Raw genomic sequence first — 23980 nt, forward strand, 5'->3', positions numbered from 1 at the left:
GATCGCGCCGGGAGCGTGTGGAGGATGGCAGGTGGGAAGCCGCTGGGCAGAGGTGCCTGTGCTGCCGGGCGCTGGGCTCCCCTCCCGAAGCGTCGGCGTTCTCCCTCAACTTCCCTAATGCTTTTCCCGGAGGCTCCTTGCAAAGCAAGAGCGGAATTGTAATTTCTTGGAATTTCCAAAGCAAGTAATTTCGAGGAGAGGGTCTTTTTAAACTCCTTGTATGAGCTATAACACGGCAAAAAGTGATGGAATCCGCTTTCAAAATACTGGCTAGAACAGTAGGGGTAAATTTCGTGTCCCTTTAGGTTTCCTGCAGACCTGCAGCGTTTCAAGTGTAGTTCATTCCTTGTTTGTTTTCGTGTTTTGGGTGGGTTTTTGTTGTTGGGGTCTTGTTTGTTTTGGTTTGGGGTGTTTTTTTTCCTCTCTACCGAAACATTGGGCATACCTATCTTTTTGAGCAAGCTGAAAGGCTTCTGTGAAAATTATTTTGAGCTTCTTCAGTGTTTAGTGAAAGAGATGTGAAAATCTCATGATTTTGTACTAATTTGAAATTAATGACTCCTATTTGTGACTTTTTAAAAATAATAACTTTATACTTAGCATCATTATATGCATTACATGAATTGCAGAGTGGATAGTAGGTCTGTGTTATGTGAACAGAAGGTATTCTGATGCAAACATGGTATTATACCAATGAAAGTGTTTTGTGCAGGGTACAGAGGGCACAGATTGCTCAGGGTGAGACCAAAGGTCCATGTAACTCAGGGATCTTGTCTGTGATGGTGGCCAACAAACAGCAAATGCCTAAGAAAATAGAAACACAGGGTAATTGTAGAGTGATACTTCTCTGTGTGCTCTTAGTTGTCAGCTAGTTGTGGTTCAGGGTCACAAGGCATGCCTTTGTTTAATGAAAAGCTTTTTCTGTAAATTTTTGTGCTTTTTTGTTTTGGTTTTTTTGAACACTGCATGTGGCATTTTTTTTTCTTTGTTAGCATCCACAGTTCTCTGTAACAGTGAATTCCCACGGCTTAATGCTGTGTGAATAAGGGCCTTTGTTTGGAACCCTCTGGATGATAGTTCATTCACTTACTATTTGGGTGAATGCAGTAATAGTCATTCCCTATTCACTTTTCCATGCTGCTCATGATTTGGTGGTCACTTTTATGGCCCCCTCCCCCCCCTTTGGCCACCCTTCTTCAGGGTGAAAAATCCCACCCCAGGTGTAGCTGGATATGTTAAGTAAATTGCACATGCAAAAATGTGGGGAACCAGTGGGAATTTTCTTGTAAAATCCTGCATTTGACCTGGTGCTTCTTTGTGGTCCTTAGTCATATTGATGTACTTGTTCATACCAAATATTGGTAGAACAGCGGTGAATTAAATCATATGCCTGTGTGTAGATGACTTGAAAAGCTGAATGTAAATACTCTAGTAAAAAGTAAAATTGAGCCATATCACATACACTAAGGATGATTGTATTTGTGACAGCACTATAGCCCAAGAGGTAATAACTTGAAAATGAGGTTAGTGTGCCTTGTTTAAGTAGTTGAGTATGGACTTCCAGTGCTCTGATATGGCTAAAGGATTATGTTTTGTTGTTGATTGTGTTAATGGGTAATGGTCTGATGTGGCTGGGGGCGTGACTTGATTCTTACATGTGGTGCAGCTCTGGTATAATATTCTCAGTTATGAGGTTATGAGTGAACAGCTTAAAGGATCTTGAAATGTTGGAACGATTTCACTGTGCTGGCCAAGCCTCTGGATCGCATAGTTCTGCAGCAATGCCTGTTACAAAGGTGCAAGAATTAACCTCTATGATCAAAACCCCATTTTTATGGCAGACATGCAGCAAAATCTTTACTCTCGGGCTGACGGACTTTGATCTAGAGGCTTGGTCATTTTTGAGCTTAGGAAATAAAGAGGAGAGAAAGTGTTCCGTTAAGAGATTTGAGGAAGTTGAGTGTCTCTACTGTAATGCAGAGTCTTGAGAGGTTCTCAATAGCATATCTGCATAGGGAAAGGAAATAAATGTCAAAGGGCTTCAGAATATAATAAACAGAAAATTATACTGGGGGTTGACATTGAAAAAATAACAGGAACAATTAAAAAAAAGTTTGTGGTGACTAGTGTTACATGGCACAGTGACCTTTTCTGTCTGAAACATAAAGTTCCAGATTGGATGGATCTTGTGTATGCAGTGCTTGAATCGTAACTGCTTCTTCTGTGGCCCACATTAGGCAGGAGGCCATGTTTCTTAAAGGAACATAGTGTTCACTTTAAGTCTTCAGATCAGTAAATGTGATGGTAGCAAATGCTAGGACACTGTGAACAGGTTTGCCTGAATGTTTGTTCTGTGTTCTTTACATGTCTCTCCTGAGTCCTTTGGTTGAGCTCTAGTGCTTCCCAAGATGGCCACTAGACCTATGTTTCTGTATTGTAAATGGTCTGTGCTCTTTGTTTTGAAAGAAATAGGTGGAATACCTCTGGGCTTTCCACTGGTTAACTGTCTTCAATAGCATGTTGTTTTTCACAGCTATAATTGCTTTGTGCCATGTTTTTTATCATCTCACTGGGCAAAGCTTCATTCCAGTTCTTGTTGGAAATGTCTTCTGAGACGCTGCCCTGTGAATTTGAGCCAATGCAACAATGGCCTCTTAAGCAAAAGCCTTTGGAATATAAAGCACAAGGGTATTTTCCATCTCAGGTGGATTTTGCTTCTTCTTTCAGGTGTCCTGAAAAATGGCTGATGATATTGATATTGAAGCAATGCTTGAAGCTCCTTACAAGAAGGTGAGAAAAATGTGCCAGTGAGGTCCTGTTTACCTTAATTTAGCATTATTCATGAAACTACTGCTGAACTGTAAACTAACATCCCTGGAGCCCTCATGATTTATCTTATTGGAGATGCATTACATGTAACTTACAAGTAAATATATACTGTTAATGTAATTATATTGTGCAGTAGTTTCACTTCAGAGTGATGAATAAATGCCCATCTATCTCTCTTTGTAGACTTGCCTAACGATATCTCACCTCTACTCCCATGAATTCACCTTTGATTCCAGTGTGAACTGTCAATCATAAGGTAGTAATTGAGTGACGTATCGCTGTACCGTGGTCCCCTAGGTTTAAAAAAAAACCAAAAATACAACCACCCAAAACCAACCAACAAAAAAAAAACCAAACCCAACAGAAAACCCAAAACCAAAAACCCACCCCACAAAAAAAACCAAACCCAAAACAAGAAACCAAAAACCTCTCCTAAAATTGCCAGGTCCAGTTTGGTATAGCAACAAGGTGAATGCAGTGGTTTGGGAAAACAGCAGGGTTCCAAGAATAACCTTTTCACCAGTCACATGGCAAGTAAATATTTGAACAGTCTGCTCAGTGCAAGAAGAGTGAGACTTGCTTTTAATGCAGAAGACTGGTGGCGGTTAATCTTTTAACAGGGCAGATGGAAATCAATTGCTGAGTGAAAGAATTTACGGAAATTCTTGGATCCCTGAATAGAATGTTCCTAGCAAGTAAAAGACAGTATCACAGTCTGCGGTGTCATTCTAAAATAAGCTCTTGTATTCTTCTGTCCTAGTTGTTTAATTAGGAAATGTCAATTTTTATGCAAAATTTTTATGAATTAGTGTAGTGATGTCTTTTACCTAAACCAGCAGCAAATGAATACTGTCTTTTTTGTGTTTTTCACCAAATGATGGTGAAGTGTTAACATTATGCATGCTTTAGCACTGGTTTCACAAGAAATGTATATTAAGTTGCTTAGGCGTTGTACTTTTGATGTAACTGATGTGATTAAACTGTAAAGCAAGTATATAAATTACATAGCAGCTATTGTCAGTCTATTCTGCAGTGTTTATTACAACTGTGTCATGAATTTTGGATGAGCATTTGTAAGTTTTAAGTGGTATATTTAGTTTATGTAATATTTAGCAGTTACGTTAAAATCTTGAAGAAAAATTTGTAAATTGTTATGTTAAAATTCTTGTGTCCTGGTTTAACATGGATATTTTCCATGTAAACAGGTATGGAAATAGGGAATGTTTAGGCTGGACTGGTGGATTATTGATGACTTTCTTGGGAGTCGACGTTACTAAAGCAGTGTGAATCCCTGTTTGCTTCAGGGCGAGATGTGTGACAGAGGTGACATCAAGCTCTTACAACCCTTCAACGAAAATGAGTGAAGATCTCGGGAATGGCATCGGTCACAGGAAATCCATAGTGGCTGGCTGCTAGTTTAGCCACTGGGGCTTAGGCAGAGATGTAGCCTTGGTACTGATCAGAGGGGCACACAAACACAAATCTGAAACTTCCTCTTATACTTTATAGAAATAACATTTAACCACTTGAGTGCTGAATTCTACAGGATAACTTGCTCTCTAAACCATGTAAGGAAGTACCTACAATCTCTTATACACTTTTAAATGATGTAAGTCTTGTATTTTGTAATTGTATGACTTAAATTTAAGCAGCAAAGTGGTTAAAAATGCCTACCTAAATTTTCTAAAGCTTTCCACATTAAACTGTAAACAAGTAATTTAGTATTAAAATTTTTGTTTTGTATTTTCTTATTCCTATTCCCATTACCCTTTGACCACTTGAAATGTTTCCGCTTCGTCCTCACGATGTTCTTCTATCAACCCTGCTTAGGATGAGAACAAATTGAGCAGTGCCAATGGCCACGAAGAACGCAGCAAGAAGTAAGTATTTGCTCAATTCTCTACATCTGTGGGGAGGCTGCTGGTTTTTGTAAACTTGTCAATGTGTGTCAGTAGTGTTAGGGAAATAAAATGGAAAAGCTTGGGATTTGCAATTGCTGCAACTGCAGCAATCAGGGACTTTTGTTTACAAATGTAGTTATGCCCTTGTCACTGATGTCATCAAAGTTGTGGAAACGTTTAATGTTAGGATCAGATAAAAGTACAGACTTTTCAGTGTATTTAATTTCTTTTTTTGTTGCTTTAGCAGTGCAATGGATTTTGCATTTTAAAAATCTGTTTGGTGTAGAATTTGATGTGATTTGGAACAGTTCAAAGCATTTAAAGATACCAGTGCTTTCTTGAAAAGGTTTAGGCTGTTTGATCCCCTCCCTCAGTTCCACCCCCCCACCCCCCCAATTTCTATAATTTTTTTGTTTCTAATCTAAACTTTATAAAAGTACACTATGACCTTTTTAAAGAACCAGAGAACCACCTTCTTGGGGAAGCATAATTACGAAGTCTGAACAGCTGCTGATGACCCAAACAGTCTGGAATCAAATCAGAAATTTGAAGAAAAATGCCTTGAGTCTCTTGAGAGAGAGATTACTTACTCTTAAGGGTCTCTTAAATGCCCCAAATAAATGGAAGGTTTTTAAGTCTGTAAAATAAATTACTCACCTTACAAGCATCATTTGGTGATGAGATAGTTGAGGTAGTTGAGTAAACAGTAGCCAGTGTGTTTTTGTAATATAGAGCTAACATAAGAAGTCAGCATGTATGCTGTTGTCATTTTCTGAAATCATTCAGATGAAACACTGAAGGGATCCAAAGAGTGTTTCTTGCCAGGTCTATAAATATTTGGAAAATAAAAAGTCCAATTCCAACATCATATTTATGTTGGAATCTAATAATCTAAAATTGATTATACCTTATATCTGCATTCTTAACAATACAGTGAACATCATTCTCATGCTAAATACTGAGACCCCTAAAACCCCATCAAAAGGAGCTGTTCCCAATATTTTTAAGTTCTGAGTTTTTATTGCTTTCATGCATATATGCCATATATACCCATGGCGTGTGAAACCCTGCTTTTGTTTGGATGGTGAGCCTCATGATATAAACTGGGATCTGAAAGAAAAGCAGTGAGTTTTAAATTTTAGAATTGGTTCTGACCTTGGTTCATGGTAGAATGATGAGAATATTAGAAGGTATGTCAGTTTGTTTCCTTGGTTGCTGTAACCTCTCTAAGACTAAAGCAGTGACGTTTTTTATCTTTCTGCCCATGGACCCATTTTCAGGTTGGACCTGTGTGTTCATTTTGTATTTCTAATTCAGAAAAACAGTAAACTAAGTTTAGAAGAAAATTGTTGTAAACCAGAAGGAAGTCAAGCTGCTTTGCTGCCGTTACAGTGTTATTTGTTGTGTGGAGTTTCATCTCCTCTTCTGCTTTCTTACTCGTACCCTTGTGTCTGTTCAGAAATGTTGCTCCTGTGGTATTTCCCCATTTCAGTTTTCAAGTTAGCAGTTGCTAGGAGGTTAGTTATTCTTGTACTGCAGTTCTCTGACAGTAGAAGCTTTTTGTCCCAGAATTTTTATCTGATACAGCTTATTGTTCGCCTAAATCTTTAAAGAACAAACTACACCATTGTGTATGTGACTTGTGACGGTGTACTCTGTTGCTGAAGACTAAGGTGTATAAGGCATTACAAGACTTCTTGCTTTGCTTAACAATGGTTTGGAGTGTCACTATGTAGAGGGTATTCTTTACCTACTTCAGATGGACAATACTGAAAGAAGACTTGATCTGTCAGGAAAACTATAATCCACAGCAAACATCAAGAACTAAAAAAGAGTATTAGATGTAGTGTGCAGCTTTCAATAATTGTCAAATGGTACTAAATTTGTGATTTAGAAATTGGAAGGATTAAGAATCTGCATTTTTACTAGATATCTGTACTGTATGTCCAGTTTAATCATGATTGGAAAGCAGAATGTGGCTCTTGACTGTTAGGAGTCTTGCATGCAAAGACTGTTCATTGCACGGTTGGATGGTGCATAGTTGCTATCTGGCTGCAGTTACTGGTACTGGCTGGTATATTGAGCTACAGGTAGAATTTTTTTGAGCTGTTAGAACATTGAGTGTCTGAGGGTTTTAACTTAGAGAGATACTGTTAAGTGATTGCTCCTAGGAGAGAGACTATGTATGCCCAACTGTCACAAACTGTTACAGTAGGAATTGAGGTTAAGTGATGTTGATGCAGATCATTCTGAATTTCTGGGTGGTGTCATCTTACCAGAGATTGTGAAGCTTCTGAATATTGGGGTTTGATGCAGCAGCTTCTCTGTCCATAAAAAAATACTAGAGAAACTGATGGGGTATTGTAGATAAATAATTGATTACAAATCATAGAATCATAGAATATTTTGGGTTGGAAGGGACCCCTAGAGGTCATCTAGTCCAACCCCCCTGCAGTGAGCAGGGACACTGCTAACTAGATCAGGCTGCTCAGAGCCCCGTCCAACCTGGTCTTGAATGTTTCCAGGGATGGGGCCTCCACCACCTCTCTGGGCAACCTGTTCCAGTGTTTCACCACCCTCATTGTAAAGAACTTCTTCCTTATATCTAGTCTAAACCTACCCTGGTTTAGTTTAAAACCATTACCCCTTGTCTTGTCACAGCTGGCCCTACTAAAAAGATTTTCCCCATCTTTCCTATAGGCCCCCTTTAGGTACTGAAAGGCCGCAATCAGGTCTCCCCGCAGCCTTCTCTTCTCCAGGCTGAAAAAGCCCAACTCTCTCAGCCTGTCCTCAAAAAATATTTGCCCCGTCTTTCCTATAGGCCCCCTTTAGGTACTGAAAGGCCGCAATCAGGTCTCCCCGCAGCCTTCTCTTCTCCAGGCTGAACAAGCCCAACTCCCTCAGCCTGTCCTCATAGGAGAGGTGCTCCAGCCCCCGGATCATTTTTGTGGCCCTCCTCTGGACCTGCTCCAACACTTCCATGTCCTTCTTGTGCTGAGGGCTCCAGAGCTGGACGCAGTACTCCAGGTGCGGCCTCACCAGAGCAGAGTAGAGGTGCAGAACCACCTCCCTCGACCTGCTGGCCACGCTTCTTTTGATGCAGCCCAGAGTACGGTTGGCCTTCTGGGCTGCCAGTGCACATTGCTGGCTCATGTCCAGCTTTTCATCCACCAGCACCCCCAAGTCCCTCTCGACAGGGCTGCTCTCGATCCTTTCTTCCCCCAGCCTGTACTGATACCGAGGGTTACCCCGACCCAGGTGCAGGACCTTGCACTTGGCCTTGTTGAACCTCATGCAGTATTCCAGTTTTAAAACCAAATCACAAAACGTTTCTCATGAGAGATAAATACTCAGGTAGTTTCAATGGGCCTTCGGAGGTGGAGATTGGAGAGTAAAAGCTGCTAGTGATCATTATGCTCTTTTAGATGTGGTAGCTGAGAGATTTTCACTTTAGTAATCGAAACTAGTTAACTAAAGTCTTAGTTTATACGTGGCCATAGAAAGTAATAGGGTTGAACTTTTTTAAAAGTGGGGGGTACCATACAAAGTTTTTAAGTGTATGAGTTACCACTTTGAAAAAAAGATGGTGTGTGTAATCAGAAGGCTCAGGAGGAGAAGAAATACTCAGTAGCAAAGGATGTCTTGAATTTCAAAAGTTTAGCGGCAAAGTTGGTTATTCCCAAAATCCAATTTGAGGAAAATTACTGTCTTAAGTAATTGCTTGAGCATCTGTTTAATGTTTGTTTTATGTATGCATCCTTTGAAAACTAGGAGACTGTAAGTTTTTATGGTCTGAGACTGAGATACAGAAAAAAAAATTGCAAATAACCCAAAAATAGTCTGCAGAGAATGGAACAGTGACTCACTGGTTTTCAAATATGATGTATAATTGACTTACAGATTTTAGAAGTATGAATTTTCTAAGTAAGTGGTTAAAATGATGAAGATCTGCAGTTTCTCCCAAACCTGTAAGAGCCACAGACTTAGAAAAGCTTATGAATGGGAGTACCAAGTAGGAAGCAAAACCCTTTGGCAGTGTGTTAAGATTGATAGCAGGGAGTATTGAGAGAAAACAACCTTCCTCTCCCTCAGGCTTGCCTCTTCCTTTCCATTTTTGTTGTGTTTTGTTTTACCTTGCTGTAAAAATATAATTTCTTCTTAGCAGCTTGATGGTGTATTTAAAGTATGTTCGAAAGACATGTGAAATACTGCATTTAGTATGTACTAGATCTCATGCAGGAAATATTTTTCAGTCCTTTTACTCTTCCTGGAAGCATTCTTTAGTTATTACAAAATTTAAAATTATTGCTTTGGAGCACTTTATGTTGCTTATGATAAATTCTAAAAGAATCCTGACATGCTTAACCACCCATTTAACAAAAGAAACTTGTATAAATACCAACAGGTATAAACTTTCTCCTATCAGTGTCTCTGACACCAGGTTAGAGGAACTGTGGAATGTGAGGTAAATAACACTGACCTACATGTGTAACCAAAGTTGTATTTTTCTTAGGAGAAAAAAGAGCAAGAGCCGAAGTCGAAGCCATGACAGGAAGAGGAGCAGAAGCAAAGAACGCAAACGGAGCCGAGATCGGGAAAGGAAAAAGAGCAGAAGCCGGGAAAGGAAACGGAGCAGAAGCAAAGAACGCAGACGCAGCCGTTCTAGAAGTAGAGATCGACGATTCAGAGGCCGCTATAGAAGTCCCTAGTAGGTTATTTATGTAGAGTTGCATGTGTGCTGCTTTAGTGTATGATGTGGAAGCTTTAAGTTTCACTCTCTGCTTTCTAAATTGGTCACTAATCATACCAAAGAAGGTGGGAGGTTAAGGTTGAAGAGTGTCAATGAATACGGAGTGAAAGAGGAGGACAGTAAGGAATCCAGTTCTGCCTGCTAGTTTTCATTCTTATCCAAATGCAGAAAGGTGCAAAAGCAAGTGAAAGAATGTGTACAACTGACTGGAAAATAGTTTATCACAAAATTAAAATAATGAGCAAGTTTTCTACCTGCCCTAACTATCTTCAGTACATGAACCTGACAGTTAACTGTCAAGGCATAAACAGTAGTCTATGACTTCTGTTACAGGCTTATAAAACATTTTGCTTTTATTACGAAAGGTTTTTGCTGGGTTGCTGCTCTTAAACACTTACTGCATAAACATCCAAATTGGAAGTGTCTTGTCTTAGTAATTGCCAATGGGTTGTGTATTTGCCCTGCTTTTTCCCAAACTTGCTTAGGGGCTGTGGAAGAACTCTTCAGTTCCTCTCAGATCTTTGGCTTGATAGAACTTCTGCTGTAGGTGATTTCCTGGCAGTTGTAAATCATTTATCAAAAAATGTTTTTTATCAACATTTATTCTGTGTTTCTGCTGTTTTGTATTCCTGCCCTCCCCTTTGCTCCCTATCACCTCTTTTTGTTTTCAAAGAAGCAGAAAAACAGAACTGGGCTGCATGCCTGGCTTTCATTGATTACCTGAGGCTGCTGTTTGTGTCTGCTTTTGTCCAGGTCTCATCCCAACTGTTGTCAGGTCTCAGAATGCAAGATCATGTCAGAAGCAGGCATTTGAAAAAGACGTATTTTTTTAATCGTGGCATGTGACATCATCTGTGATGGAGAAATCTCTCTCAAGATGTTTGAGAGGGCAGTGTGTACCTTCTGATAAATTGTAGGCTTGTACAGTTTTCTGCACGAGTATTTTTCTAGGCGGCTGGGTCCCAATCCAGGGAATGCCTTCCTTTTGGTACTTTAGAATGCAAAACAAAAATGCCTGAGGTCTCAGGGTCTCATTTTGCACCAAGTCACTTGGATGTTGGCATTCTCATAATGAAAACATGCTTGAAACTACTGGCTCTGCTAAGATGCAGTGGCATCCTGTGCTTCCATCAGTCCTGTGTACTTGGGGATTGTAGAGCATACCAGCCCTGCTTTTAGTTTGTCTCAAGTATCAGGCCTGTCAGAGCCTCTGTAGAGCTGTTCTGGGCTTCAGCTCTGAAGATTTCAGCTGTACGTAGTTGGCATGTTTTCTGCAGCTCTGTGGCACCTGTAAGATTACAGTAGCTAGTCAGGTTGTGCCAGTGCCACTGTTGTGGCTCCAGACTGCTCATAAGTAGAGGATCTTGATCAAGATCTTCAGCCTTCTGTATGTGGAGCCTGCCGGTCTTGCCTCCAATGTGGAGTGGATGTCCTTCATCTCATCACTTGGTTCCAGGTTGTTGCATTCTCCTAGCTGTGTTGGAGGGTTTTGTGCTTTGTTTTTTCTGTTGTTACTGGGTGAGAAGGTTCTTCATCTGGAGAAATTTTGGAGTTCCAGTGTTCTGGTCTTCCAAAATAATTTCCTCGAGTAGAATTTCAAACTATGGACAATAGCCCATGTCTGTTTTAATGCATCAAGATATGTTGTGCCAGGAAGGTAAATGATTGTGAGGGGTCTTTTTCCTTGTTCTGATACTCTTCCATAGCTGCTCTGGGCAATTTTTCTGGTATTGAGAGGCAGTGGACAGAAAGGTGAGATAATCTAGTATCCTCTGAGGATATGAGGCTGTGCTTGTTGGTTTGGCAGGATCACATTCTCTGCTTCAGTTGCTGAATTGTTGCTTTCATTTAACTAAGTAGAATTTTAGCGTTTAAAATAGTTTAGTGGAAGACTGGTATAGAGCAGCTATGTGCATCTCAGAGGCATTGGTACTGACTGTTGCATAGCTAGCTGGCAGTTGGCTGTTCACTTGTAGGTTATGGATGATGCTGTTGAAGTGATACACATGCTAACGTGATCCCAGAATTCTAGTTTTGGCTCAGAAGGTGTGAAAGAGAAGGACCTCAGACAATAGGAGGGGGAAGAATTCTTCATTTCCTTTTCAAGACTCTTCAACGCAGAGACTTGCCTTTAGAAGTTGTGTAACGGGAGCTGACTTTCAGGGAGACCTAAGTTCTGGAGATGAAGCCTCCTGCATCACCAGCCTCCTTTGGATCTACCAAAAATGGTGCTTTCATATGAAGAAACAGTCTCTGTAGCAGTGCCATCAGCTCAGCATTTCAAAAGTAACTACCAGAATGCTCTTGCTGGCTGGAGAATTTGAATCTGGAATCTCACCTTGCAGGGCTGTTCAGACAGTTCTGAGTTGGTGTTACTGCAGGCAGTGTTGTACCTGACTGCAACATTTAGTTCAAAATACTTTGTGGCTGCATTATTTTAAAAATATTTTTTACTCTTCCTCCTTGTGATCTTTCTCATTTGCTTTATAAAAGTCCTTTTTCAAGCTAGTATCTAAACTGAGATGTTCTTGCTGCTGGGGGTGATGTGGAGTAGGTAATTCTGAAAGAAGAGTATACCACAGAGAACCTGAGGATTTGAATTTGTCATCTTTAAGCATGAGGTAGTGATTAAATGTTTTCATTTTTTGAAATTGAGTGACTAGATTGCATTGCTTAATGTTCACAGGGTTTTTAAATGTTATTAATCTCACGTATCTTGCGCCTTAAGTATTTTATGGTTATATTAAGTCTTTTAGGAGAAAACCTGACCAATTCTTGCTTAGATATGTCTCACAAATCCCAGCTACTGCTAACGTACAGTAGAAGTTACTTAGACTGTTCTGTTGTTAACCTGGAACCAAGAATTTGGGAAAGCTGCTGGGAAACAAGGGTTATTACATGAAGACTGAAATTTGATCGTGATTCTCCTGGACTTTGTTAGCCAAAGCTTGCCTTGTCTGACACTCTTCCGTTGGAGTCTTGGATATGATTGAGCAGGTGAAAGCTGGTATTTTACTGGCTGTCTTCTGATATGACTATTGTTCTTGGGTCATGTGGCATCACGTAGGTTTAGGAAAACGTATACATAGCTGTGCTTTGGCTATACACAAGACTTGGTGCATTTGGCCTATGAAGAAGGTACCCCTAGACAGACGAATTGCTTGTGACTTGGTGCTTCCATACACAATAGCAGGAACTGGGCAACAACTGCAAAGAGTTCTTGCACAGTAGGAGGGAAGAAGAAAGTTCCCCTGAGATATACAGTTTTACAAGCAAGTCTCCTTAGAAAAACCCATGTGTATGTATTTGAAAACTGTTCTTGTTTATCTTCTCAGATTTTTTCAGTAGGTTTAGACAAACCCTTAAAACATTTATTTCCTGTTCCCTTAAAACTCATGGTGTTGATTATTGACCATCATTTAGTTGGTCTGTATGTTAATATTCTGGAGTCACTGTAATTGGTTTGTCTTGCTGCATTTGAATCTGAGAACACCATGTTCCACATAAGGAGATGTGAAGATGCAAGGTAATCCCATCTCTCGAGTTAGTACCAGCATTTCCAGATGCAGCTTTTGGCAGTATGTGTCATAGACATTGGAGAATCTGAATGGACACTCTCAGCAGTCACTTGTCAGAACTTGAGTAATTTATCCTAGGCAAAAAAAAGTCTGGTTTTGATCAATAGTGATCTCATCTCAAGATGTGCCTGTTTTTGTCTTGTTTTCTCTTAATAAGCAATTTCTAAATGATCTTTTTTCTTTATTTTTTTTTCCAGTGTTATACAGGGCCATATTTCCCTTGCTTTAACCTGGCTCCCACGGTTTTGGATCTTGGCCCACTACTTCCACCTGTGTCATGACATGTTTAAAAATGGGCATCCTCCTCCTTGTTGTGGATGCTGAGTTTAACTTTAAGCATTACTGCTCCACTGAGTAGCAAGAAGACATTTATCAGACAAATTGGTTGGCTAAATAGATTTAGTGAAAGACTACTTAATGTCTTCAGACTGCCATGTCTTTCGGGGTGTTTTCACATCAGTTTATAGCCACAGCAGAACGAATCAATTCTGTGCAGATGGAAGGACAAACTCCCTAGCATTCAGTCTGTGCAGCAGTGCCTCTGCCATTTGGTGGATATACAGGAAGAACATTAACAGGTGTTGTTATTTGCCTTGTATCTACAAGGAGATCAAGTTCAGGGAGAACATGATATAGGATGAATCTTACTGTTTGTGTCACAGTCTGTTACCCTGTGCCACAATAACTAGCAAGAGGACTGTCCTTAACATGGAAGCAATGGGCAGGTTGCCGTTTGTTCTGACAGCCTCTGTGAAGCCTGGAGAACTAAAATTAGATTCATCCAAGCGATTGGATTTCTTCTGTGGTGACATGTCTGTATAAGGTTAACTGCTGGCTTAAATGTTTCTGTGTTTTGACGTCCATTAAGAACTTTAAGTAAAGGAAGCTGCATTTACATATTCGTAGCACTTCAGTGGCTAGAGCTGAGACAACATTAGTGAATGTGTCCCTTGCAGATGTCTGCAGGGAGCTACTTTGGTTTCCACTTACACCTTAAATTTCATTAAACTTTCAGTTTTAAAGTGTTACACTTGAGCAAATAGTCCTGCCAGCATCACTTTGCTCAAAACTCTGAGGCTGAGTTCCAGGCCATTAAGGTACTGCTTCGCAGCCATCAGTAGGTAGAATATGCATGTGGACAAAAAAAACCATGTAAAGTAGATTACAACAGTAACTGTAGCTTAGAATATTTTGCCCAAACAAGTGTGCCATGTCTGTCTGGCTTATGATTCAGTTCTTCCTTGGAGTCCTACATGTTCTGGGATCCTGTGATGCAGATGAAACTGAGCAGGGAGCATATTCTGTGCCTTGATGTGGAGTGCTGCACATAGCTTGTGCATGCTGTGGGTGCTGCTGATGGAAAATGTTTACAAGTTCAGGTGCGAGGGTGGGTGAGCACTTGCAATGTAATGCAAGTACAGACAGGAAGTCTTGAGTTCAGGTACTCTGGTGAGTAATGTCTGTCTTTGCTTTTGCCGTAGTTCTGGTCCAAAATTCAACAGTGCCATCAGAGGGAAGATTGGTCTGCCTCACAGCATCAAATTAAGGTTTCTGAGTTTTCTCTGCTTTCTATTGCATCATTAATAGGTTTTGTTGGTACTTGAAGGTTTTCTTAAAATCTTGTTGATCTGTCTTTATAGCAGACGACGCTCCAGAAGCAAAAGTCCCTTCAGAAAAGACAAGAGCCCTGTTAGGTAGGAATTTTTACACACATTTGGGGTTTATTTTTGTCCAATTGAAGTTAGAAAAATAATGGTGAAATAATGCATGACTGCTTGCTTGCAAGCTTATACTCACAAGTAATGCTGGAATTCATTCAGAAAGCCCATGAGAGGAGAGTATTGAAAGTACATTGCTTTCTCCCTGTGTCATGAACCCTCTCTTGCCCCTCCCCCAATAACAGTGTACAATTATAAATAATGTCAGTTTACAAACCATGTTTTGCTTTGCTTTTTGTGCTTCTGCATTGTCAATCTTTTTCCTGTTAATTGTGATTTAAATTAGCTAGTTTTTTCTGCTAAATCTTAAGTATGGAATGGAAAAGTACTGTACAAATGCTGCTTTTTCCTATTTCCATATGTATTGATGGTTTTGTAGGGAAGCCAAGTACCTTTGAAATCCAGGAGGTGCTTATCCATTCTTAGGCTTCTTGTTGAAGGGAACTGGATTTAGGTGGCGGCTAATGAGATTATTCTCTAAATGAATGCAGTTAAATTTAACCAATCTTGCTTTGTTTTTTAATTATTAGCAAACTCTTACGGAGATAATTTAATTTTTTCATGTGTATTCTCCGTGATTGTTCTTTTAAATATTTATAAAAGTATAAATACATAATACATGACTGGAAGCTCAATCCAGGATCCAGCATGCTAATGCTGTCCTGTACTTCAGTACAAGGCAGGGTTTTTTAGATGTGAAGCTTTAACACCTTGAAAGTGGTGCATCTTATTTTGGCTAGTGATCAGTATTGGAATAAAGTTGATCTGGTGCTCCTGGTGTCAAGGATGGGAGTAATTACTCACTACTCATACTTAACAAGCTGAACCTGTAGAATGAGGACTGGGAATTCTGTTTGTATGGATATCAGCATTGTTCATGCAGTGGCTGTGGTAACTCCAGAGTGACTGGGCACATGTAAGATTTTAGTTTGCAAAGCTACAAGAAGTTCATACTACTTGCTTGAGAGTTCAGACAGCTAGTCTGTTCTAATTAATCCCATTGTCCTTCGTTTTCCTGTCCTTTCATCTTGTTTTCATCAGTAGTAGGATGAGGGGAAATGGCCTCAAGTTGCAGCAGGGGAGGTTTAGATTAGATAGTAGGAAAAATCTCTTCAATTTCAGTGGGTTGTCAAGCACTGGACGGGGCTGCCCAGGGAAGTGGTTGAGTCACCATCCCTGGAGGTGTTTAAAAGATGGGCAGACGAGGTGCTTAGGGACAGTGTTTAGTGGTGGACAGGTACGGTTGGACTCTTACGATCTTAAAGGTCTTTTCCAACCAAATGATTCTATGATCTTTTTGACCGTAAGTTCCCTAGTGGTACTGTTACCTGTTCTGGACAGGTAGCAAAATGGCACCTCTGTTTAATTGGGGCTTCTGTACTTAAAACACAATTTTCCAGTCATATTTAATGCTTACAGTTGAAACAGGATGTTTAGTTAGGTTAAAGAAGTTGTTGTTGTTATTATTATTATTAATGTATTTCCTTCAGCTCTTGACCTGCCTTTTTTAATATGGCAGGTGTTTTTTTTCCCCATAAGACTGAATTACTGATTATTTAAAGTTTCATGCATGGTCTAGAGATGAGTTATCTTAATTCAGATTATTTTTAACTGAACTTTCCTCTTTCCAGAGAACCTATTGATAATCTTACTCCTGAAGAGCGGGATGCTCGAACAGTATTCTGCATGCAGCTGGCTGCAAGAATTCGACCGAGAGACCTGGAAGAATTTTTCTCTACAGTAGGGAAGGTAATTAATAAGGAGGTTAAAATTATTCTGAATACTTCCTCAAGCTGTCCTAGTACAAGACTGATATTCTGCAGAATTGTAAGCAAGTGGCTTTCTGGAGCTTCTTACACAGGTGAAAGGGGTGTGTGTGTGAATGATGACCAACTAATTCTTAAAGGCTCTGAACACGAAAGCATAATTTATCTTGGTTCATTGTTCAGCATGTGATGTGATGTGAAACATGGCAATGCAATTCTGACAACTTCATTTTTCAGAAGTTTCAGTCTTTTGCAGATAGGTCTGCCAGTTATAGTGTAATGTAAAAATCAGTTTAACTTTATAAATTGTGAAAAACTTCTTTTGTTCCATCAGCTGTAAAGTTCTGGCTTAAAGCATGGTAGTGCTGCAAGTATTCTAATGCCCCTGTTCTGCGGCATTCTACGTTTGACTTTGAATGGCAGCTTTTACTGCTAGCTTACCTCTGGGATGTGTGTGTTAAGATAGTTTTATGCTACTCCAGATTTGCAGCATAATTACAAAGCCCTTGGCTTGGCAAACAATTGTCTGGTTATTAATACCTTTCTGAGAAATGGACTGCATTAGGTTTTTTTTTTTCTTTCCTTTATCTCTAACAGCATTTCTGTACTTGCATTTCAGGTTCGCGATGTACGAATGATTTCGGATAGAAATTCCAGGCGTTCAAAGGGAATTGCTTATGTAGAATTTGTTGATGTTAGTTCAGTGCCTCTGGCAATAGGACTAACTGGACAGAGAGTCTTGGGTGTACCAATCATAGTACAAGCATCACAGGTAAGGAGCTGTAAACTTCTTTTTTATTCATGTTGAGTGGTGCCTCTTTTATCTTGCTGGAAAACTCACTGAAAATTTGCTTGACGTTGAATGTTTGGAAAACCTTAACAAGAATGATTATTTAAGCTATTTATAAATGGGCCTTTGTTTCCCATAGTTGACAGGCAAATTAAAGCAATTCAAAGTCATATGAATGCATTTTGAAAATACAGATGTTAAGAAGGTGGTGATAATGAAACTGTAACAGCATTACAGAATTGTAGCATGCTTTATGCGTGCTTTCCAGCATGTGTAAAAAGTGAAGTGTTTACTAGATAGAATCCAGAATTCTGCATGGAGTTGTTAATTTGGAGGCTTTTGGAACCTGTGTCTCTATGTGGTCATGATCTTGGATTTTGTGGATTTTAAGTCCAATGGACAGTGCAGATTATAAAACAGCTTGTATTTTTTTGGTGAATCTGCTAGTTTTAATCTGGTAGAGTTATACTGCTTATATTAGGGTTTTTTATTAAATTCTTACAGAAGGTCTATTTCTCTTTTTTTTTTTTTTTTTTTCTTTCTTCTTAGGCAGAGAAAAACAGAGCAGCGGCAATGGCAAATAATCTGCAGAAGGGCAGTGCTGGTCCTATGAGGCTCTATGTGGGATCATTACACTTCAACATAACTGAGGATATGCTTCGAGGAATTTTTGAGCCATTTGGCAGGGTAAATTTTAATTTGGCATGTTGTGTTATGGTAGTTTATCTGAAAAAACGAAATTAGTTGTAGAGCGCTCACAGCTTCTGGAAATAATTCAGCTTCACACCTGAAAAACATTTGTTTCTTCACCCTTTGTGCCTCTACATCTGCAAGGCTTTAGATAGGTAGTTCGCATTGGAAAACAAGTGAGAACCTTGATTTGCGATGAGGTTCAGTGATTTTGAATGGCAGGTCTTACGGAGGAAAGCTGAGAATTCAGTGAGTGCCTAAAATTACAAAACAAAACAACAAAAAAATAAAAATTCCTGCTTCTGCAGCTCCTAAATATCTACCCACAAACCCCCACCCCTATGATTGTAATGGGGGTCCCATTTCACAGGTTAAAGCACAGAGCACAGAATCAGGTCTGAGTTCTGTTCACCATGAACAGTAGTTTTACCTGTTTCTGAGAATTCTGCTTAAGTTTTAGCTCATGTTACTGCCATGAACTAGTGGTGTGTCCCGTATGGCTCTGACACAGGCCCCTTCTTACTCCTGAACATTAGGCCCCAGTTTGCAGCATGGTAATATGTTCTTGTAGAGTGTGTGTTCTGGAAGTAAGCAGATGAAATCTGAAGTTTGCAGAGGAGTCATAATAAATGTTAGTTACGTCTACTGTGCTAACATAGGTATCATGTGTATATCATTGTTAGATAGTGAAAAAGTAATATACTTTTATATTAATGCTGCTTAATGGGGAAAAAAATTACCAAGTCCACTGATGTTTTTTCATACCATCTTTGGATATTAACCCTGCCTCATACATGCTGTAACAGTGCTTTTCAGATGCTTTATTCAGATTCAGTATGTGTATCCCCTTAATTCTGTTGTGCAAAAGCCTGGAAAATTGCAGCAATTTGTTAAATTTTAATCCATGTGGCTGCTCTTCTGTTTTCTCTCAAGGTCTGCCAGTAGGATTAATGTAGTTTAGGAGGCTTACATGTAGAGCCGTGAAGGTTTTTCCTTCTCCTGATTCCATATACCCAAGTCTTAAACTCAGTTCTTCCTCTTACTGCTGTGCTGTTGTCTATTCCCAACACTATTTTATGGCTTGATATGTTTTAAATTCAGTAACTGTGAACTCCCAGGAGTTTCCATATGCCAATAATTATTTACAATATACACCTTTTTCTGAAAGCCCTTGGTCAAAGTCATGCAAACTGCTTTTCTTAGCTTGTAAAATGGAGTTTCTCAGCGTGTGAGATGCCATGACTGTAATGGTTCAGTTAGAAGTTGATGATGTCTGCATGCTCATTTTCTGCTGCAATGTTGCATCAGGACGAAGCCTCTGTGTGTAGCTGCACTCAACTTAAAGGATAAATTGGCTGTCACCCTTCTGTTTACCTGCTTCTGTTTTAGTATCAAAGTTTGTATCTAGCTGCCTGTACGCTAATTTTGACTTGAGGAAGGAATGAGGAACTGATTTAAGAAAAAAAATAATAGTGGTTTCACGTTGATATGTGTGTTTGGCAGGGCTGTGTTCAGGTTTTGTTTTGATGTCTTGTGGTTTGTTCCAAAATGTCTGATAATAAATAGCTTTATTCTTGTTTTTAGATCGAAAGCATTCAGCTGATGATGGATAGTGAAACTGGACGCTCAAAAGGATATGGATTTATTACGGTATGACTAGGGTTGCCAGGCTTTTTGGAGAATTTCTGAGTGTAACCTTCCCCTGTAGTAGTAGAGTTTTACTCGGCAATCTCTCTTAAGTCTCGTCTTGGAAATGCTGTGTTGCTAAACATGCAACAATGGCCCTTTTCTTTGACAGTTCTCTGTGGGTATTGCTGAACCACGCACATGTTTAGAATGGAATAGTATACTCTGGTCTGTGGCTGGTAAAGAAATGCTGTCCTCTGCAGGCAAAGATACTAGTAAAGTATTCACAGTGCTGTTAAAATGGTGCAATTTCAGCTTTTTAGGGGAAATAAACTATTAGAGGCTAAAACTTTCAGTTGAAAACATCTTTCCTCTTTACTCTCAGATAAATAATTTTGTGAACTTTGGTTTCTTGACTGACCTGGCAGTTTGTCATGGGGGGAAAAAGTCTTGGCTGGGACCTCTGGAACTAGGAGACAAATGAAACCAAAGTACCTATATAGCTAATATTTGATGGTTTTAACACTGACAAATTATTTGTATATTTAATTTGACGTTACACAGCATAAAGCAGAGCATCTGTTAGGAATAGCCAGTAAAAGCATGACAGTTAGAAGGTTACAAAGGAAGTGACTTGTCATTCTTGGAAAGTGTTGAAAGAGAACCACAGCCATGACTTATGTTGATTGCTATATCTAGATGCTGTAGCTTCAATGATGATATATATATAGATATATTCTTACCTAAATATGAGAAAGTAAATATCCAAACTTGTGTGTGCTTGGTTTAAATGGAAAATACGGAGCACATTTAAGCTAGCTTGTAGCTATTGTTATGTTAAATTTAGTGTTTCTAATTTATATTTTTCTAATCTACAGTTTTCAGACTCTGAGTGTGCCAAAAAGGCCTTAGAACAACTCAATGGATTTGAGTTGGCTGGTAGGCCAATGAAGGTTGGACATGTAACTGAGCGCACTGATGCTTCGAGTGCTAGTTCATTTTTGGACAGTGATGAATTGGAACGGACTGGAATTGACTTGGGAACAACTGGTCGCCTTCAGTTGATGGCAAGACTTGCAGAAGGTATGTGTGATTAATAGGAAATGTGTGACAATACAGAAGTTTGCAGAATTTGAATTAATACACCCCACAGAATATTATACTAAATGTGTGGAACGGTATTTTTAAACTTTTGACAACAGTAAGATTCCTACTTCTGTTACCGCATCCCTAACTGAGTGAAAAGCACTTGCTGCAAGATACATTCACATTCTGTTCTAGGTACTGGTTTGCAGATTCCCCCAGCTGCACAGCAGGCTCTGCAGATGAGCGGATCTTTGGCATTTGGAGCTGTGGCAGGTAAGGAATGATGGCCTATTTATTTTTCAAAAATACTTAATGGTTTATAATTTTGAGACAAGAGGTACTTAACTACATTTTGTGCTCTTTTAAAATGAGAACAGGGGTATTACAGCATGTTTTACAAACTGTAAAATACTGCAAATCCATGAGCAAATAAACAGTGATAACATATGTCAGCTTTGATGTGCATGATTCACTTTTGGCAAATCTGTTGTAGTTCACTTAATTCATCCCAAGCCTTCATCTCTTTATCTTTGCTGTTCCCTGTACAAATGGGGACTTTTAGTTATACTGCAGTGTAAATGTTGACTGTTAAAAATGGCAGGCTCATAACTGGAAGGGGATTGACCCTTCTGAAAAGGCAGAGCTGTACCACGGGCAAGAAAGTCCTAAATTAGGACTTCATAGGGGACATGGCAACTAGGACTACAGTAGTGTTAGGTTTGTACAGTGTATGTCCTGGGGAGGAAGGACACTGTACATCAGGGGATTTGTGTGTTGCTTGGAATTGGCTATAGTTTGTGTGTTCTATAACTGGGTATGTTGGAAGTGTTACTGAGACTTTATTTTGTTTTGAGAGGGAATGAGGCTGAGGATATGATTGCTGCTGCTAGTTCATAGCTGGTCTAAACAACAAACTGTTCAAGAGGGCTTCAGAACTAAAGCAATGAGTATCTTCCTGCAGGAGACTGGGAATTCAGAGTAAAATTTCTTCTTGTTGTTTTTATTATTTTTTATTAGTACAGGAAAAAAGGGCATGAAACTGTCATAGCAGTAGAAAGGACTTGAATGCCACAAATATGTAGATGCTGGGACACATGAGAAGTGTCAGGAAATCGATAAAGAATAGGTGGTGGTGTTTTGTTTTTCTTCCAGCAGAGTTTGACAGAATTGATTCAGACTTAAGATACAGCTGAATCACGTTACTGAAATTCAGGTGCAGTTTTGAGAAGACCTTACACATGAAACTATAGACAATTGCTAAAAGAGTACAGTAGGGTCTTACTATAGATACACCCTTGGAAGGAAAAGGGACTGGCTAGCGAAAGAAAAACGTGAGTTGAGGAATAAGGTGGGGTTATTTCTGTTTGAGAAAAAAAAGATGAAAAAGACACAGTGGCAAGGAAAAAGTGTATCTAGTCCAGAAAGAGAAGGAAAGGTAAACAACACTAAAATTAGATCATCTTTAATGTAAGTGATGAAGTGGTGTGACAGTTTTGCTTGTAAACAGGTGTAGTCAATGAGAAGTGAGAGAAGTATTTCTAAAAAACACTGATCCTTTCCCCACCATCATACTTGAAACAAACATGCCAAAGAAATCCAATTCCCCAAGTAGGGAACATGGCCAAAAATGTCTAACACAGCTGAACTGTTAGGATAGTATGGAATCAGTATGAGACAACATGGCTGTGGAGGAATAAATGATAAGGCTGAATAGAGGTTGTTGAAAATGTGCATGTTTGGTAACTGTAGAAGTGGTAGGAGTAGCATTGTTTATTCCACTTGTATTGTACAAAAGAAATAATGCAGACATGTGCAATTTAAGTAACGTTGGAAAAAGATAAAGCTTTTTACTACCATAGTCATGAGCTATCCCCAAAGTGAGATTTGGTTATGGATTAAAGATCTCTTTACTCTTGTTAGAGAAAATTACCACCAGGAATTATGTCATTGTGGGAGACTTTAACTTCCCTAATACAGATTGGAGAAGAATTGCTAGTAATAATGGTGGGGCCCAGATATTCCGGGATGTGATATCCGACAAATTTCTTCATCAAACACTCACTGACTCATGAAGAGGGGATGCTATTTTAAACTCAATTTGGTAAGTAATGAAGATGTTATGGATGAGAACAGAAATGACCATTGACTTGAGGGATCATGAGTTGTTCAAGTTTAAATGGAAGGGTAAACAAAACAGGTCTGTAACTAAGGCTTCTGATTTCAAAAGTGGTGGTTGAAGAAACAAGGCCATAAAGTCTTCTAGTCTAAGCAACTTAGGTGTTTGAACAGGCAGGATGTAAGCAGTTTCCTCAGTTCTAAGTTGTTAATGCTATATTGGATCTGTATTCCACAGAAAGAAGAAACAGTCCTGTTAGAAATGGGCTCCACACCGAACTAGGTGATAAACTGCCTTAAAAGACATAATAAGTACAGAACCTATGAAGAATAGGAAAAAGGACTGATAATAAAACAATATTTTTATTTTGGAAAATAGATAAAATGAGAATTGCTTGCCAACAGTCAAATTGAGTTAGACCTTGTAAAAGACGTGAAAACATAGATGAAGATTTACAAGCTCTTGAAGAGAACAAAAAGGAAGTGGGGCTGAGGTTGAATGAAAAAATACTCCCAGAATGTTTCAAAAGAATCTCATTGGCTCAGTTTGTGGTGGTAACAGTAGTCATAAAGTTTGGAATTTGAGGAAGGTAAGCTAGGAGTATGGATTAAAAAAAATTATTCACAAGGTAGAAGGCAAAGCTAGAAGTAAGAGCTGACTATACTTAGTTCAGAGTGGTAAGAAAACTCCCATCATTAATGAGGGAATAAGTGCTTGAAATATGAGGTCTGATATCTGGTGTTGTCAATGAATATTTTAAATATGTGGTACAATATATAGCTGGAACATCTAATTCTAAATTACCTGCACTTGAGGAAGAACAACATAATCAGGCTGTTTTCTAGTCCTGTTGCTCTGACCACTTCTCTCCTTCAGAAGTCATACTTAAAGAGGGTAAACTGATGGGTATTATTAATGTATAGCATACTTTCAGAGAAACTGGATTTAAAGAATTAACAATCTTTGATAAAACTGACTTTCCTAGGCAGAGGAGCAGTAGTAGAACTCTCCTCTCTGAACTTTTGGCTTGTGTCATTTGGAAGTTATTAAGCTAGAGAGGTGGGTAGTACAGGAAGTACAAGATGTGTAAAGAAGCTGGCTCAAAGAGGGATTTTTTTCAGATGAAAGCT

General features: G+C 39.2%; 1 protein-coding gene across 10 annotated transcripts in view; it reads left to right on the forward strand.

Moving 5' to 3' along the window:
* The first annotated feature begins 2683 nt into the window (after positions 1-2683).
* Positions 2684-23980, forward strand: part of RBM39 (RNA binding motif protein 39) — a 28398-nt gene continuing 7101 nt past the window's right edge. Inside the window, exons 1-13 of one of the 10 annotated variants that reach the window (XM_035893129.1) lie at positions 2684-2790; positions 3013-3085; positions 4035-4397; positions 4660-4713; positions 9247-9438; positions 14540-14605; positions 14699-14752; positions 16408-16525; positions 17162-17314; positions 17882-18019; positions 19607-19672; positions 20527-20731; positions 20930-21007. In XM_035893129.1, the coding sequence (XP_035749022.1) occupies positions 4685-4713; positions 9247-9438; positions 14540-14605; positions 14699-14752; positions 16408-16525; positions 17162-17314; positions 17882-18019; positions 19607-19672; positions 20527-20731; positions 20930-21007 (1099 nt within the window). In that variant the 5' untranslated portion in view covers positions 2684-2790; positions 3013-3085; positions 4035-4397; positions 4660-4684. Of the gene's footprint in view, positions 2791-3012; positions 3086-4034; positions 4398-4659; positions 4714-9243; positions 9439-14539; positions 14606-14698; positions 14753-16407; positions 16526-17161; positions 17315-17881; positions 18020-19606; positions 19673-20526; positions 20732-20929; positions 21008-22711; positions 22836-23980 lie in introns of those variants that run through there. The other 9 variants (XM_035893137.1, XM_035893123.1, XR_004841846.1 and 6 more) reach the window with 9 other exon arrangements.

The sequence above is a fragment of the Egretta garzetta genome, unplaced genomic scaffold, assembly GCF_000687185.1.
Source record: "Egretta garzetta isolate BGI_Z169 unplaced genomic scaffold, ASM68718v1 scaffold440, whole genome shotgun sequence".
NCBI lineage: Eukaryota > Metazoa > Chordata > Aves > Pelecaniformes > Ardeidae > Egretta > Egretta garzetta.